Source organism: Astatotilapia calliptera, chromosome 18 (assembly GCF_900246225.1).
Source record: "Astatotilapia calliptera chromosome 18, fAstCal1.2, whole genome shotgun sequence".
In the NCBI taxonomy this organism is placed as follows: Eukaryota; Metazoa; Chordata; class Actinopteri; order Cichliformes; family Cichlidae; genus Astatotilapia; species Astatotilapia calliptera.
In genome coordinates, this window is record NC_039319.1 from 30,349,760 (window position 1) to 30,367,550 (window position 17,791).

Below are 17,791 nucleotides of genomic sequence, written 5' to 3' on the forward strand. Positions count from 1 at the left end.
GTTGAACACAAACTCACTAAAGAGCAGGTCGAGTGAATGGGAGATAGCATTGAGAGCTTTTCAATACACGTCACAGGTTAGGTCAATAGACTGTAAATAAAAGATGAATGTAATCACGTGTCATCTGACATTTTAAAGTTTCTAAATGTGATTTTTTTTGTTGTGACAGACATAGAGAACCAAACAAAAGAAGACAGTTTTTAAAAATTTTAAACATTTCAATTCATTTTGGGGTTTTGGTCATTTCTGTAACACCTCCAGAAAGTCTTTACTCCTATTTGGAGAAAGATCAAATAAATCTAAGCTTTGTTTAATCATTCTACCTCACTACAAAGAGCTACATAGTTGTTAAAATGTATGCCTGACATGTCTACTTAGATCAAAAAACTGTTTCAAAAAGCTACTGAAAATAATGGGAAACCCATCTGATAACCCAGCCATGGGGGAGCCACAGGCCAGTGGAGTCCCAGTGCTAGTCCTAAGCCCAGATAAATGGGGAGGTTCCCTGGTACTCAGGTTGTTGCACTTTACTTATTGTATTATTTATTGTATTTTCTTATTACTTGTCATTTCTGTTTGTTAAAAAACCAAAACAAAAACCCCAACTATTTATTTATTACTAAAAAAAACAAACAAAACAAAACCCTTCCTCTTCTTCATTATTTTTGTTTCTTTTCACTCCGGGACCGTGTGTACATAATTTTGTTCCACCTCATGTTAACATGTGATGCGAATGACAAATAAAGCTCCTTGAATCCCTGTGTATGATCCACAAACAGGATACCCTTTATATGCTGGACATTATCTTACAATTTGTCACGTCCATAATAATATCCCTATAATATGAAGCATCTCGCATTATGCAATTAAAAATGACAGAAATCTCTATATCAATAACAAAGTAATTTATGATATGAAAAAGGTTCTTTGTTACATGTATTAGGTCCAAGTCAGTTTTTGTGTTTTGTTTTTTTAAATGTTTACTCCGGTATCGGGCATCCTGCACCAGCTATCCGATTTGGAGCGTAGCAGAGACATTTCTGCACTGCTCGGGGAAAGGCAAACTCAGAAACAGCGTTTACCTGTCGAGTTAGGCCAACTAGGACAAAAACAAACAAAACGAAGAAGAAAAAAAGACCAAATTAGATCTTAAATATGAATAACCTCTTGTCAATTGTCTTCAGCAGGGAGAAAGCATCTAAACTACTAGGTTGATTAATATGAAAGTCACAAGGCAGAAATCAGCAAACTGCTGCTTCACCGATTCCCAAAGAGCCATTAGTTGAATAGCTCAAAGCCTAATTTTCTAGAGATAAAATAAATAAGCCAAACCATTTGCAGTGAAATATATTTCTATTCCGATTTGTTGGATCTTCCAACGATAGCCTGCTGTTGTATATTCAAGCAGAACATACAGCAGAAGGCCATTTTTAAGCAGTTTAACCAACTTGGACAATTTTTAAAGTTCTGGGTTACAAAAGTCCCCTAACCTTTAAGAACTTACCAGTGCTTAATTTGCCTCTAGTCATTGCAGAGTTGCCTCTGCATTGTTCATCTCATCTATGTTGTTAAAAGGCTAATCCAGAGGCAATACACCGGCATCAACAGGTTCAGTGCTGCAAGATTAACGGAGGCTCTGAACTCCTCACGGAGGTCCCCGACTTCTCTGATCAGCTCTCTCCCCATGGTTATACATTTTTAGAAGGCTGCATCTGTTAAAAAAAAAACAATAACACAAAGAATACTGGCTTGTGATAAACTGGACAAGCATTGTGATGAGAAAAACAACGATATTCATAAGTGATGGCTTCACATTTTGCATTCATGTTCAAGTAGTTCAATCTGTTAGAACTATTTACAATTTAGCCTGTTCATAAAATGTCATAGTACAAAATTTTAGAACTGGCCTGAGACTCTCTGGAATCTAAAAAAGCAAAATAAGATGATATTCAGCAGCATAAATTAGTGTTTTGAAGTTAAGATTACAATGTAATTGTGATGCAGCTTATTGTTTCAAAGCATACAGTCGTTAGAAAAGGTACTGAACGCAGACTATTTGCTGGGGAGGCCGCATAGCTGTGTAGGTTGGCGAAAGGAGCTGGCCGGGGGATCATGATGGTTGCTAGTAGTGGGTTGGGGGGGCAGACTGCAGAGTGGTGGAGCCTGTTTAGAAACATGTTTAAAAATTGTCACACTGCGACTGAACGGACTCACGCGCAGGCTCTAGGTCTTGAAAGCACAAGAGTCTTTATTATGATACACCAGGTGATTATTTACAAAAGTGAGGGGAAAGCCGGGCTCCGGGGGTCCACACCACGAACGGGAAAGACGCCGATAGTCACACACACACACTCCGTCCACTCCTCTTCACACTCCACTCACTCGGGTAACACAGGGATTGGTCCAGGGAATCTGTACACAGAGACACGAAGGGATAGTAAGGCAAATCGCTGTGAAAGCACTCTAGAAGTAATTGAGCTGGGGTTACACTGACGAGGGTCGGCAACGGTCCAGCGACGAGAAACACAGAGCTGCCATCTTATAAAGGAGCTGGATCACTCGTGATGAGCCACAGGTGCGTGGGCCAAGAGCAGGAGCCCACAGGTGAGCTCCGCCCAGGCAGAGGGAGGAGGGAAAGGGGGGAAGGGAGAGAGCAGGAACAAAAAAAAGAATACAAAAACATATGTAGCCATACTGAGCCAACCGGGTAGGCACAGGGACCCTGACAGCACCCCCCCTCAACGGGAGCCTCCCGGCGACCCACCGGGCTTACGAGGGTGCCGGCAGTGGAAGTCACGGAGCAGGCGCCGACACAAGACAGCCGAGCGAGGCACCCAGGAGCGCTCCTCCGGCCCGTAGCCCTCCCAATCGACCAAATACTGGACCCCCCGCCCCCAGCGCCGGGAGTCCATAATGCGGGAGACGCCATACGCCGGCAGCCCATCAACGAACCGGGCGGGAGGCGGGGGCCCGGAAGGAGGGCACAAAGGACTGGAGAGCAAGGGCTTAATCTGGGAGACATGGAAAACGTCGTGGACACGCATGTTGCGTGGAAGGTTCAACTGAACAGACACAGGGTTCACAAGCGCACCGATTTCGAATGGCCCAATAAAAGCTGGAGACAGTTTCTTGGACTCCGCCCGGAGGGGCACATAGCGGGTGGACAGCCATACCTTTTGTCGGACCGCATGTGTCCGATGGCGGTCCGCGAGCTGTTTGTTACGTGCCTTCGTCCGGAGGAGGGCAGTTCGGGTGGTTCTCCACACCCGGCGACATCTACGCAGGTGGTGTTGGACGGACGGCATAGAGAGGTCACCCTCAACGGCTGGAAAGAGCGGAGGCTGGAATCCTAATGACGCCTCAAAAGGTGAAACTCCAGTGGCTGAGGAAGTCAGGCAATTGTGGGCGTACTCAATCCATGGCAGATGTTCACTCCAGGTCGTTTGATTTGTGGACAGCACACACCGCAGAGCAGCCTCCAGTTCGTGGCTCGCCCGCTCAGCTTGCCCGTTAGTCTGGGGATGGAATCCAGAGGACAGACTAACCTTAGCGCCGAGGGCGGAGCAAAACTCCCTCCAGACCCGCGACGTGAACTGGGGGCCACGGTCTGACACAATGTCCTCTGGAATTCCATGGAGGCGGAACACATGCGTGGTGAGGAGGTGAGCGGTCTCCAGGGCCGTAGGCAGCTTGAACAAGGCAACGAAATGGACAGCTTTAGAAAACCTGTCCACAATGGTTAGAAAATCCAAGGCTATGTGGGACCAAGGCCGTCCCAGAGTGGGTAGTGGTCGTAGCAATCCGGAGGGGGGTTGGTTAGACAACTTGTTATGGGCGCAGGTCGTGCAGGCGGCAACGTATTCCCGTGCATCCCGAGCCAAAGTGGGCCACCAGAAGTAATGCTGGAGGAATTGTATGGTTCGGTGTACCCCCGGGTGACAGGTGAACCGGGCGGCGTGTGCCCATTGCAGTACCTGAGAACGAACAGAGGAGGGCACAAACAACTGACCTGGGGGCCCGGTCCCGGGATCTGGTTCTGTTTTCTGAGCTTCCTTAATCTGAGATTCGATTTCCCAGGTCACCGTGCCGATGGAGCAGGAGGCTGGAAGAATCGGACCTGGCTCGGGTTCCGCTTCAGAGGAGTCATACAGTCGGGAGAGGGCGTCTGGCTTCACATTGCGGCTCCCGGGTCTGTGAGTAATTGAAAAGTTGAAACTCGTGAAAAAGAGAGCCCACCTCGCTTGCCGGGGATTGAGTCGCTTTGCGGCTCGGAGATACTCCAGGTTTCTGTGGTCTGTCCACACGATGAATGGTTGAGTGGCTCCCTCTAGCCAATGTCTCCATTCCTCCAGTGCTAACTTGATAGCCAGAAGTTCCCGGTCTCCAACATCATAATTACGCTCTGCTGGGGAGAGACGGTGAGAGAAAAAGGCGCAAGGGTGGAGCTTACCCTCCGTCCGTTGGGACAACACCGCTCCGACCCCGGAATCTGACGCGTCCACCTCAACGACGAACTGTTGTTTGAGGTCGGGTTGGCAGAGGATAGGCGCTCTAGCGAACCGTTCTTTGAGATGTAGGAAGGCCTCCTGCGCAGACTGGTCCCACTGAAAAGACACTTTAGGAGAAGTGATTCTGGTTAAAGGCAGAGCGAGTTTACTGATATCTCGAATGAAGCGGCGGTAGAAGTTGGCAAAGCCTAAAAAGCGCTGGAGCTGTCGACGGTTTGGGGGTTCGGGCCAGGTAAGCACTGTTTGGACTTTCGCTGGGTCTGGTTTTAGATCACCCCGCTCTATTATGTATCCGAGAAAGGCCACAGAGTCCACATGAAAGTCACATTTTTCGCTTTTCACAAACAGTCTGTTTTCTAGCAAATGCTGCAGAATCTGTCTGACGTGTGTCTCGTGCTCCGCCACTGTTTTAGAGAAGATAAGTAGACAAACGCGCACCGATTGATAAAGTCCCGGAGGACGTCATTTACGAGGGCCTGGAAAACTGCTGGGGCGTTAGTCAGCCCAAAGGGCATCACCAGGTACTCAAAATGCCCCAGATGGGTGTTGAAAGCGGAGGGACTTGTCCTTCTTTTCTACAAAGAAGAAGCCAGCTGCCACAGGGGAAGAGGACGGCCGGATTATGCCTGCTGCCAGTGAGTCCGTGATGTATTTCTCCATAGATGCTCTCTCAGGTTGGGAGAGACTATAAAGGCAACAGGTGGGAAGTGTGGCGCCTGGGAGAAGATCAATGGCGCAGTCATACGGCCGATGAGGTGGTAACGATTGTGCACGATCTTTACGAAAAACCTCAGCCAAGTTGTGATACACAGGTGGAACAGAGGTGAGATCCGGAGGCTCAGACAGGTTATTTGGAGGAGACGCGGAGGGCGGAGTAGCAGCCCGGAGGCAATTCATGTGACAATCCACTCCCCAGCCCACCACGCATTCGGATTTCCAGTCAATATGAGGGTTATGCTGTCGCAACCAGGGATGACCTAAGACAAGCGGTGTTTGAGGAGCTTTAAACACGAATAGGCTTAGCACCTCGGTGTGGTTGCCGGAGAGTGTGAGTGACACGGGCTCTGAGACATGGGTTATATCAGGCAGCTGCTATCCAGATAAGGCGGTGACATGTAAACGATGAGGTAGAGGGTCAGAACCAACTCCTAATTCTTCCGCGAGGGCTGAATCGATAAAGTTCTGTTCCGCGCCGGAGTCAATTAACGCCATCACAGAATGGGTCTTTGTGCAGACTGTTAACTTGGCCAGTAACATTAAGCGCGGAAGGGAGCTTTTACTAGACAGGTCGCCCACCAGTACTCCCTTAACTACGGGCGGGCGCCCCCTTTTGGTCGAGATGGACAGGTGGCAATGAAGTGGCCTTTACGGTCGCAATACAGGCACTCACCAGACACCATGCGTCGCTGACGTTCCGCGGGTGTTAGCCGTGAGCGACCCAGCTGCATGGGCTGCTCGCCTTCCTTGCTTAGCTCGCCACTGTGGGCAGCACTGGGTTTAGCCCTCCACTCCCCCGCTGGTGGGTCCATGAGCACCCGTGGCTCCTGAAAGGCCCGCCCCCGGAGGTCTCTGCGAGCCCGAAGGTGATCATCTAATTTAATGCACAGAGCCATTAGAGAGTCAAGAGAGGCAGGCAGGTCATGCATTATCAGTTCGCCTTTCAATTCATCACAGATGTTATTTAGCAAGGCACTCTTCAGCGCTTCCTGCCCCCACCCCGTTTGCTCAGCCAAAACCCAGAAATCGACAGAATAATCCGACATCCTACGTCTACCTTGTTTGAGATTTAACAGGCGTTGAGCGGCGGCGGCAGCCTCGGATCCTTTGTCAAAAACGCTCTTAAACTTAGACAAAAAATCGGGGTAGGAGATTTCGGGGTGGGATCGCAGCACTGCCTGGGCCCACTGTAGTGCGCGATCACGTAACAGTTGCACAAAGAATGAAATCTTATCTCCATCACCAGGGTACAAGTGAATTTGCTGACGAAAAAAATAAGTGAGTTGTGTGAGAAATCCTGCACACTTATCCAACTCACCATGAAATAGTTCTGGAGAGGGAGGCTGATACCCGACGACCACCAGGCGAGGATGAGGCTGGACCAGGCGAGGATGAGGCTGGACCAGGCGAGGATGAGGCTGGACCAGGCGAGGATGAGGCTGGACCAGGCGAGGATGAGGCTGAGGATGAGGCTGGACCAGGCGAGGATGAGGCTGAGGATGAGGCTGGACCAGGCGAGGATGAGGCTGAGGATGAGGCTGGACCAGGCGAGGATGAGGCTGGACCAGGCGTGGATGAGGCTGGACCAGGCGTGGATGAGGCTGGACCAGGCGTGGATGAGGCTGGACCAGGCGTGGATGAGGCTGGACCAGGCGTGGATGAGGATGAGGCTGGACGAGGATGAGGCTGGACCAGGCGTGGATGAGGATGAGGCTGGACGAGGATGAGGCTGGACCAGGCGTGGATGAGGATGAGGCTGGACGAGGATGAGGCTGGACCAGGCGTGGATGAGGATGAGGCTGGACCAGGCGTGGATGAGGATGAGGCTGGACCAGGCGTGGATGAGGATGAGGCTGGACCAGGCGTGGATGAGGATGAGGCTGGACCAGGCGAGGATGTATTGCCATAGCTTCCTTTACAGAGGCAGGTAAAAGCAAAGGCTCTACAGGTGACAAAATAGAGGAATGAGTGGATGAGGAGGCAGGTAACTGAACTGCAGACAGTGCTACAGGCTGCACTAAAGGCTGCACAGATGGCAGAGCTGATGGCTGAGCTGATAAGTGAACTAATGACAGAACTGATAATTGGTCTAACGGCAAAACTACAGGCTGAGTGAGTGACTGACTCACTCAGAGTGGCTGACTGTACTGCCGATTGTAGCAGAAGTGGAGCAGGTGAAAAACTGTCCCTAACATCCTCTGAGTGGGGTTAATTGTCTCAGAGTTACCAAATCCAGGCTCAGAAGGAGCGGAAGAAACACAGCCTGTAACTTTCATGGAAGTTTTAAAAAATGCCCACTTGGGTGAGGTCAGTTATGATGGAGGTAGGTAAACTACGACTGCTATCCTTCATCATACAACACACAGCCCCCCCCCCAAAAAATAGTCTCAGAAACAATACTAGTGTCCTTCTCATTCACCACAGCCAGCCGCAGTGAAGTCCCAAAATCCGGCTGTGGGCTGACACACTGGCGGCTGCCGGCTCCAACGGGCCGGGAAAAACCACATCCAGCGGGCCAGGCAAAATCTCCAGCAGGTGAAACTGACGCGGCGGCTCTGGGAAGGCCATTGCTCGCTGCTGCCAGACAAAGTCAGCTGATTCCCGACCCTGCACCGCCTCCCGGGCTTCATGCAGATCGGCGATTAAGTCCGTAAATTAGTGATGGGACGTTCTGTATCGAGGCTTCGGAGCGTGTGTCGAGTAATGGAGGGGGCGTTTCCGCGAAGCGCGTATCGAGGCTTGCTTCATTTATGGGAGGAGCTGAAAATGATGACGTCCGAAGCCTCGCTGCCCGGCTGTACCACGTGACTGGTTCATGAAGCGGTTCGAACTTTGCCGCAAATAATCATTTTCCATACTGCCAGCATAAATATACACAGTATACTGCCATCACTACAATATACATGTTTTACACACTCCTTTTGTTGTTGACATTTACAGGCTGTGTGCAAAATGCCACACTCTTCAAATTCATGCCAGCTAATTATTTTTACGTCCAGTAGGTGTCCTGCTAGAGCAAATGAAGCTTCATGAAGCTTCGCGTTGGGGTGAACCAATTGGATGAAAAGCTCCAGTGCTTCATGGGGCTTCATCTGCCCATCACTACCGTAAATCCTCTAGCCTGGCGGAGATAGGGATTTCCTTCAAGGATTGTTTCTGTCACGTTCATTCCCACAAGTTTTGCCCTGGCATTAGATGTGTGGGTTATCCAGTCCACCAGGCGTAAGACGCGTGCGAGATTGCTCTCTCCAGGTAAGTCCGCTGGATCCATTTTGTGGTTGCTCCGTACTGTCACGGCTGGGGCAGCAGTCGTGTGGTGTAGTGAGAAAAGGATCCAAAGTGCAGGTACTGGCTGGGGTGTGAGTAAGTGTTTATTTGTAATGAAAGTACAAAACAGGATATAAGGAACAAGGAGCAACTAAAGCCTAAACTGGGAAAACTAATAAACAAACCTGAAAACATGAGGACATGCAGGGAAAGGAGAGCAGAGAGCCGCAAGGAATACCAAAATACACAGACAGAGCGACAACAAACAGAGGCAAACACACACTATAAATACAAACCAGGTAATGAGGAAGTGACATGCAGGGGTGGACACAGCTGGAACTAATGGGCATAACGAGACACAGACCTACAAAGTAAAACAGGAACCTCACAGACTGTTTTACAAACACAAAACCCGGGGACACAAACAGAGCACAGAGAGAAGACACAGGTGGGGACAATAAGACACGAGAACTAAACCCAAAGAATAAATACAAAACCAGAATAAACTAGAAAATAATGACAATAAACTCAAAACGCTGGGTCACCGACCCAGCACCATGACAACTAAGGCCTTAAATCAGAAGTACCTGACTAAAGCAGATGACTCGTAATCTGGAGAGGAAATGGCGTGTCACAAATTTAGAGGATCATCATTTAGCCTGGAGAAATAGTTTGCTGCTTTATAAGAAAGCCCTCCGCAAAGCCAGAACATCTTACTATTCATCACTGATTGAAGAAAATAAGAACAACCCCAGGTTTCTCTTCAGCTCTGTAGCCAGGCTGACAAAAAGTCAGAGCTCTGTTGAGCCAACAATCCCTTTAACGTTAACTAGTAATGACTTCATGAACTTCTTCACAAATAAAATTTTTATCATTAGAGAAAAAATGACCAGTAATCATCCCACAGATGTAATATTATCTACAGTTACTCTTAGTACCATTGATGTTAAGTTTTTTTTTTAATTTATTTTATTTATTTATTTATTGTCATTGTCAAGAACAATGAAATTGCGTTTGGGGCTTCCATACAACCCAAAAAAAAGAAGAAAATAATAAATACCCCTTAAAACCCAAGTGTACATATTTAACCCAGTGTGACTCCAATGCAATAAGACAATCCTTAGCAATAATGTTCGTAGAAATTCAGACAAAGACCTGAGAAACATGACAAAATACAACAATGCAACCCATTCAATATTATTGTACTGTGAGATATGATATCAGATATGATAGTTATCTATTTAAGAAAGAGGGGGGGGGGGCAGGAGGGGGAAGAGAATAAAGATATGATGCACCAATGCAGACCAGTTCATTGCTATTAAGAAGTTGGATATGGTTATTGTCCGTGAGAGGGGGGCAGAGAGTTCAGGAGCCTCACAGCCTGTGGATACAGGCTGTTGGCCAGTCTGGATGTTAGACTCTTTTTCTCTAATTGATCTTTCTGAGTTAACTTCAATAATTACTTCCTCCAAACCATCAACGTGTCTTTTAGACCCCATTCCTACAAAACTGCTCAAAGAAGTCCTGCCATTAATTAATGCTTCAATCTTAAATATGATCAACCTATCTCTAATGATCGGCTATGTACCACAGGCCTTCAAGCTGGCTGTAGTTAAACCTTTACTCAAAAAGCATCTCTAGACCCAGCAGTCTTAGCTAATTATAGGCCAATCTCCAACCTTCCTTTCATATCAAACATCCTTGAAAGAGTAGCACACTCACAACTGTGGTTCAAGACCTGCGACCGCACTCATGCCTCAACAAGACGCAATAAGAAACGGCCGCAGCGCTTCAGGCACAGAAGCAATCGTGATGACATTTTGGATTAGGACTTGCAGCAAAGCTTCAATTTTTCAACATGAAACATAAAATTGTGACGCTGAGCTGCTAACACGTTTTAGAAGCCCCAAAAAACACTAAAAACATGTTTTTTAAAAAAAAAATACATCAGGAGTAAATCTAAAATTGCTCCTAATTCACTAAATGCCAACTCTGGTACAAAAGGCTCAATAAGCGCTCTGCACTGGGAGTAAAAGAACGAGTTATTTCTCTGCAGGAACACGCAAGCCTTCCTTCAGGGTTAATTATGTGCTTATAAATGCATTCCACAATCTTCAAGTCGGCAACAATCGCCATGAGTGTTAGAGACATGCCCACTGCACTCAAAGCTGGAGACAAAACCAAATCCGGCACAGAAACAGAGACCGATCACCTCCCGTGGCCTTACTCATGACTTTATATTCTTCTGTGAAAAGCTGTGAGAATTATTCTTTAATCCTTGAAAGAGTAGTTGTCAAACAGCTAACAGATCATCTGCAGAGGTTTATTTGAAGAGTTTCAGTCAGGTTTCAGAGCTCATCACAGCACAGAAACAGCTTTAGTGAAGGTTACAAATGATCTTCTTATGGCCTCTGACAGTGGACTCATCTCTGTGCTTGTCCTGCTAGACCTCAGTGCAGCGTTCGATACTGTCGACCATAATATCCTATTAGAGCGATTAGAACATATACAGAACATATACATGTATATATGTATATATATCTGTATATATACCTGGAGTTGCCCACCCCTGCTCTGGACACTTGCAGTCGTCACACATGGAAATCAAATGTGTGATAAGCTGCAGGATTCAAACAAGTGTAACTTATAAACACATGTTCATACTTTTATTCCACAATCAGAGAGAAAGAAACAGAGAGAGAGTGCAGGACAGACAGACAGGTGACAGTCTCAGGTGTACACACTGCTACACAACAGCACAGAGAAGCAGGATTTAGTGTTTGTGTTATTACGAGTGTAAACAAGAAGAGTTCCAGATGGTGCAGTGGACACATGTGTGACTGCTGTGATTAAAGCATCTTTCTTTCAGCTTAACGAGTGAACCGTCAGCTCGTTCACACACACGTTAAAGTGCGTTTGGCTCGACACCACCGAACAGAGGCAGCAATATAACATAGCTCACATTAACAGTGCAGTGAATCCTGCTTGTGCCGTGATGTTCAGGACTGCAAACCGAGCAGCATCACTGACTTTCAGCTTGTTGTGTTTGTGGATATATGACTGACTTTAATTATCCACAAAATGATCACATTTTCTAAGGTCAACTATTGAACGGCCTTTCAATTGGGACAGCCTTCGTCGCGTCGCTGTGACGTAATCGGCCTTAAAATGCAGCCTTTAAGGCGGCAGACCCTGAATTGGGATACAGCCTAAGACTCAGAGATAATCAAAGGAAAGATGTTTCTGAATGTGTGTTGCTAGCATCAAAATATGTTTCAGTAAATACAATGTCTTAGTTTTATGTGCCAGGATTGCTTCATACTGTCAGGTTCTGTATTTCAGGTCACGGTGTTCGCCCTCCATTCTAATGTAACTCAAGTCAATCATTTTTCTGAGCACTGCTGCACTCTAGTGGTCACAGCATGTAAATAAACTCTAAGTTCACATATTATGCTTTGAATTATTTTTTCGTTCTATACACAAATAAGAACTCAAATAACTGATCCCTTCAGTCTTTTCTGTTTTGGTATTTGCTTTAATGTCGTTGTTACCATGGTGATCACAGTGATGAAAGCCCATCATCACTGCAACACTAGCAATCTCTAAAACTGAAAACTGGAAACTCTAGAATCCAGTGAAACCAGTCTGTGAAACTGAGCCATTAGTTCACGTGAACAGATCCAGACAGTCTTCTAGCCCTGGCACACTACAGTCCCCATCACCATGGCAACCGTCTGTCTCATGCTGCTCCCTCTTTCGCCTCCGTTTATATACACTAGTTTTTTTCCTCTCCTCCTTTTCCTCCTCTTCGTCTGTCCCCTTTTCTGTCTCCGGAGCATCATGAGGATCTTGGATCTGGACTCTTTGGAGTTTCTCTGTTAGCAGGGCTGAGTGGAGGTTCTGGTAGAACCTGCTGGCAGCAGAGAGAGAGAGAGAAAAATCACATGTTTGACAGGAAATCCAGTGAGACTCCAGTATGCCTCTGACTTTACAGCCAACCAACACACTGACCTGAATATCCTTCTATGGTTCTCCTCCATCTTCTGATTGGCTACCTGTGTTAGATAGGTGATGTATTCCTGTGGAAGTAGGAGCGTTCCATCATGGCTCAGAGGAACCTCCAGGCCATGGGTGCTACGGACTGCCTACAGGGACAAATGCAGTAAAGACATTTTTATTACTATGCTACAGTTTATGGAAGAAATGCCGACAACGAAGGTCTAATTTTACTGAATCATTGTAACTGTATTATACAAAGAGGGCATATACATGTGGGCAGCTGTGGATGCAGAGTGTCGACTACCAGAGGTTCAATCGTTAGCTACTCCAGCCTTCATGTATTCAAGTATCCTAGGCCACAGATACTGAACCCTGTGTGTGTGTGTGTGTGTGTGTGTGTGTGTGTGTGTGTGTGTGTGTGTGTCAGACAAGGTACTTCTGCAAAGAGCAGCTGGGGATGGAAAATGCGTTCAGCTGAATGCTGCTGTGAGTTGGCCTTATATAGAAGAAACTGAATTGAACTAAAATGAAACCTGAACAAAGCAACTGCATGAACATGTGTGGGACTGAGTGAAAATTTGTGGTAACCTCTGAGTGTCAGTTAGTGTAGAAAAGCCCCCCAAAAGAACCGTCAGTTCTCCGTCACTTATCCAACGGAGCGTTGCAGCGGCTGGAGCCCTGCTGTCATCACAGCATTGTTCTAATGAGACAACATGTCCTGGGAACCTCTCACGGAGATGTAGCCTGGTGGCATCAATCATAACGTCTCAGTACTGCTCTTATACATGATTTCATCCAACACCTAATGGCAGTGGGGCTGCTGCTCTATAGACCACGCCGTGTTAGCAGCGAGCACGGGGCAGGCTGCCACTTGCATGAAGTCTACTTCTGATCCATTCGGCTCAACAGCTGCATCACGACGGCGTGTCATCGTGCAGGAGTCAGCTGACTTTAATGTTCACTGTTTCTGTGCTTTCATCACTACTGTCAAACTCTTATAGTTACATTTCTACTTGTTACTCAGCATCTAGCTTTGATCAATAAGAACACTGTCTGTAAACTGTTAGTCCGATAATCACTGACACTGGAATTCACTTTGATGGCCTTCAACCTCCCCCAAACATCACAGCGACCTCACTCCCACTCATCCTCCTGTGCAAGCCCTCTTACAACAGACATGCACAGCAGGTTACATACATCAGGGCTGCTCAATTAATCGAACTTTAATCACGATTACGATCTGGGCTTTCAACGATCATTAAAAATGACTGAGCCGATTATTAGCCCCTCCCTCATGCTTTACTCTCGCGCTGCTCCGTGTGGAAAATCGAGCGCACCTCTATGCATTTCGAACACGTGTCACAGCAATTAAGAGGACCCGAGGGAAGCTCGGAAAGCTAAGCAGAAGTTATTTGGAGAGTGACTGCTGTTGGTTGAAAAGAGGTAAAAAACAAATAATCGAGATCTCAATTTCAGTGAAAATAATCGTGATTATCATTTTTGCCATAATCGAGCAGCCCTAACATACATACAAATATAAACATGGCAATCGTTGAAAATACGACCCCCCCCACACACACACACACACTGATAAATGCATCAGTGTAACGAGCCCGGCCAAAAGGATTCAGATTCATTTTTAAGCATACCGTGATGATTTTTCCCTTCTTGCCGACAGTGAGGCCTGAGTTCCTGAAGCCGGAGTCGATGGCCACTGAATGCTGCAGGTGAGACGACATGTTAGACACACACACAGTTTACCTGGATAAATTATTGAGACTCGATCCTAAACAATCCTCTCTTTGGTGTTAGAGGTGATCCTAATACTTTGTAGTGTGTTGACAATGTTAGAGAATAGTGACACTAAGGCACAGGTGTCGGACTCCAGGCCTGGAGGGCCGGTGTCCTGCAGGTTTTAGATGTGTCCTTGATCCAACACAGCAGATTTAAATGGATAAATTAGCTCCTCGACATGTCTTGAAGTTCTCCAGAAGCCTGTTAATGAACCAATCATGTGATTCAGGTGTGTTGACCCAGGGTGGGATCTAAACCTGCAGGACACCGAAGCCTGGAGTTCGACACCCCTGCACTAAGGCATGAGCTAGCTGCTTTACATAACAGCTGACAGAGGATTTGTCAGCAGCATGTGCCACGTTCAGCAGTGACAGCAGCACTGCATAAAAGCTTTAAGCATTCAAATTAAAGTGTGTCAAAAAGGGTCTTTCTTTGTAAAGGTGTAAAAAGGAAAAACAAAGCAGAATTTATAGGAGTCACAGTTTTCCCTGCAAAGCTAACTGAACACAGTGTGAGAGCATCTCTGTGAGCAGGGCCTCTACAGTGGGCAGTGATCTGCGCTACATGTGTGTCGAATGGCCATAAGTGGGAACAATCGTCACGTCGTAGCCAAAGAAAGAAAACTATAAAACATTACAAATGTCTGAGGTCATCTCAGTAAGGTTTCATCTTAATCAGCTCATCACCACATAAATTGGTTTCACTGAGCGAAATGTATTTTAGCTCCTTTGAAGCGAGGCTGAGTGAGTTTCTGACCCACAGTTAGTGTTTCTCCTTCAGTAGGAGCTATGGCCATAGCAGCACTGACCTGCTCACGAACTACAGAGATGTACTGCAGCATCGTGGGTTTAAAAAACCTTCACTTGTGTGCTAGCATGTTAGGCTTCACCCTGTACCTTTCACAGCTCCTCACGTAAACAGAGCAGTGCGAGAGCACCTGAAGCTGGATGTTGTCAACTACATGACCAAAGGCAACTGGATGGTTCGTATATGAAACTTGAGTCACAGTGTTACCCACACACAGTTTGGTCTTATTGTTTCACTCTCCTGTATTCTCATATTTCTTACTATGAACAACTAAAACGTCCTTGGTCTCACCATGTCCAACAACCTGAGATGGACCTTCAGCACCTGAAGCCTGGTCAAAGCCCAAAGCCCCACCGCTGCAGAGCTGAAGGAGCTACAGCATGTGGTCCAAGACTGCACAGCGTGTAGTTACGCTGGCAAAAGCCCCATTTACACACGTGCAGGCATCAGCATATACACAGAAACACTGGAGGACTCACCACAGTGAGGAAAGATTTAGGGGATGAAACGTGTGTTCTTCATGTCAGTAAAGATCTTGACTCCTGTCGGTGTTGTGCTTCTTAAATATGACATATATGAACGGCAGAAACAAGTCACTAAGCATAAGCAAGGGTCACGTTCAAGCCTAAAAGATTAGTAGAGCTGCCTTTGAGAGATAACTAACCAGAAAATGTGACAAATTATTTGTTTCTCCTAAGAAAGACTCACCATCAGCTGTGCGTCTTCCAGCCGTCGGCACTGAACATGGAGTACAAAGGGCTCAAACTTCAACACAGCATCACCGGAGCACCCGGCCAGAGCAGACAGCTAGAAAACACACACACAGGCATGTGATAAAACAGCACATTCAGCCACGACGGGTATTAATCATCAGGACACCACGAGTCTCACCAGGTCCTCTGAGGTACACTTGTGATGTGAGACAAACAGCCAGGCACAGTTCTGTTTCTGGACAGCACTGCTCTCTGGAGCCTAGAGAGGGGGGACAACTGTCATGTTTCAGTACAGATTTCCATGGTTTTTGTTTGTTTGCTCCGACAGCAGTCAGGATGCGGTTTGCTGTCAAACAAACTGCAACTTAAGAAAACACCATGAAACCAAGACAGCAAAACAAAAGGGATGTTGAATACGTCCAACAACGATAATGACGAACGCCTCCCAGAGTGTTGCATCTTGAACCAGTCTGCAGCACTGCAACAGCGATCAGGTCAGACACTTTCACCTCTACAGCTGACGATGTGCTGACAATCAGTCTCAAGTCACACAGTCTGCAAACTACGGCAACCAGGTCAGATCAACCGGAGCCTTCAAATGATTCCAAGAACTGCTCCTCTTCTCCGATCGCTGACAGCACAATGCTCTCCTCTGCAGCTTCATGTTTCAGCTGATTTCAGTTCAGAGGTATTACAGAAATAAAATGTGAAGGCAATCGTTTTCTCCCAGCTATTTGTCATAAACATCCCTCTATAATAAAAGTGTGTGAGACTCACCCCGTCGATGAGGATGACTCTCCCAGAGCAGGAGCTGGTGGTGAAGTACTCCTCCCGGCTGTTGAGCAGAGACACGACGTGCTCGATGGCCTCGTCCACGGCGCCCTTCTTACTCAGGTCCGCTTTGTTCAGGCACTGCTTTTTCCACTGAGCGAAGCTTTTCTCCATAGCTCCGCACGCCGAGCCGCTACTTTAACCTGGTTTGCCTGTCGCATGAGCCGGCCGTCATAAGCTTTCATCCCTTTTTACTTCATGGATGTTAGCTGTTAGCTTCACGGAGGGCTGGTTCTTCTTCTTCAGTGGGACTGGAACCGATGAAGGGCAGTCAGCAGCGACACTGCCATCTGCTGTAGTTAAGTGGAAGTGTAGCTGGGAAGACCGTTTTTTGGGTGATGGCCCTTTTAGAAGCAAGTCTCTCGTCTCGGTAGCCAAAAAGGCCTCCATGCAACAATATGAAGTTCTTTGTGTGTCTCTTTTATAATAACAGTGTCCTTGGGGTCATTAGTGTTACTGCTGAAGTTGAAGCATACGCTACTAAGGTATGGTTCTTGGTGACCAACGGGCTGGTTTGAGTATGTCAGAAACTGCTGATTTACTGGGATTTTCACAGTCATTTCTACAGTTTACAGAGAATAGGATGAAAAAGAGGAAATATCCATCGAGCTGCAGTTCTCTGGGTGAAAATGCCAAAGGGCAGAGGAGAAAGGCTAGACTGCCCCAAGCCTGTAGGAGGGCAATAGTAACTTAAAAAGGGCACTTGTTAAAACCAAGGTATGCAGAAAAGCATCTCTCAGTGCAGCAGGTTCAACGCTGAAATGAAACAGATGGACTAAAGTTGCCACAGAAATTGCCACTCCTGTCAACTAAGACCAGTATACTGAGGCTACAGGTCACAAAGACTCACTGAAACTGGACAATAGAGGACTGGAAAAAACATTGCCAGCAATGTTCCCTCTAAGCTGCGCGCGTGCGCAATTGCGCACTGCTGGCACGGTCTCTGCACAGAAAATCTGCGTTGCGCACAAGAAAAAATCTAACCTGAATTGAAATTAAAATTAAAACTTTAACAATTCTGTTCTGCAGTGTCAGTCAGTGACTGGCTGCTCCCGTATGGGATTAGAACGATGCCACCTTATCCCATAGTCCAGCCAATAATGCGATTTACATTCGTATATACGCAGCTATGACAGCGTCCTTATGTGCCGGTGT

At 46.9% G+C, this 17,791-nt stretch overlaps 2 protein-coding genes across 7 annotated transcripts in view; both read right to left on the bottom strand.

Moving 5' to 3' along the window:
* Nucleotides 1-6,638, bottom strand: part of LOC113011019 (phospholipid phosphatase-related protein type 5-like) — a 31,218-nt gene extending 24,580 nt beyond the window's left edge. For 2 of the 6 annotated variants that reach the window (XM_026150391.1, XM_026150390.1), the window contains exon 1: nucleotides 1-12. This exon is cut by the window's left edge. The gene's annotated coding sequence lies outside the window, so the exon portion shown is untranslated. Of the gene's footprint in view, nucleotides 13-1,504; nucleotides 1,713-2,210; nucleotides 2,230-4,450; nucleotides 5,867-5,898; nucleotides 6,100-6,543 lie in introns of those variants that run through there. The other 4 variants (XM_026150392.1, XM_026150393.1, XM_026150394.1 and 1 more) reach the window with 4 other exon arrangements.
* A 5,368-nt stretch (nucleotides 6,639-12,006) lies between these two features.
* On the bottom strand, nucleotides 12,007-17,234 carry tyw3 (tRNA-yW synthesizing protein 3 homolog (S. cerevisiae)). The gene is made up of 6 exons (XM_026150399.1): nucleotides 16,583-17,234; nucleotides 15,984-16,064; nucleotides 15,801-15,899; nucleotides 14,141-14,212; nucleotides 12,504-12,637; nucleotides 12,007-12,402 (listed from the first exon to the last, which is right to left on the bottom strand). Exons 1-6 carry the CDS (start codon nucleotides 16,748-16,750, stop codon nucleotides 12,159-12,161), a joined length of 798 nt encoding a protein of 265 aa, XP_026006184.1. The 5' UTR covers nucleotides 16,751-17,234; the 3' UTR covers nucleotides 12,007-12,158.
* Nucleotides 17,235-17,791: the final 557 nt, after the last annotated feature.

Bases quoted from the DNA above. Each gene is read 5' to 3' on its own strand.
- tyw3 (XM_026150399.1), bottom strand. From the start codon at position 16,750: ATGGAGAAAAGCTTCGCTCAGTGGAAAAAGCAGTGCCTGAACAAAGCG. The intron at 12,638-14,140 runs GTATGCTTAAAA...TTGTCCCTGTAG, and splicing joins AGAAGGGAAAAATCATCACG to GCAGTCCGTAGCACCCATGG. The intron at 12,403-12,503 runs GTCAGTGTGTTG...TGCTGCCAGCAG, and splicing joins AACCATAGAAGGATATTCAG to GTTCTACCAGAACCTCCACT.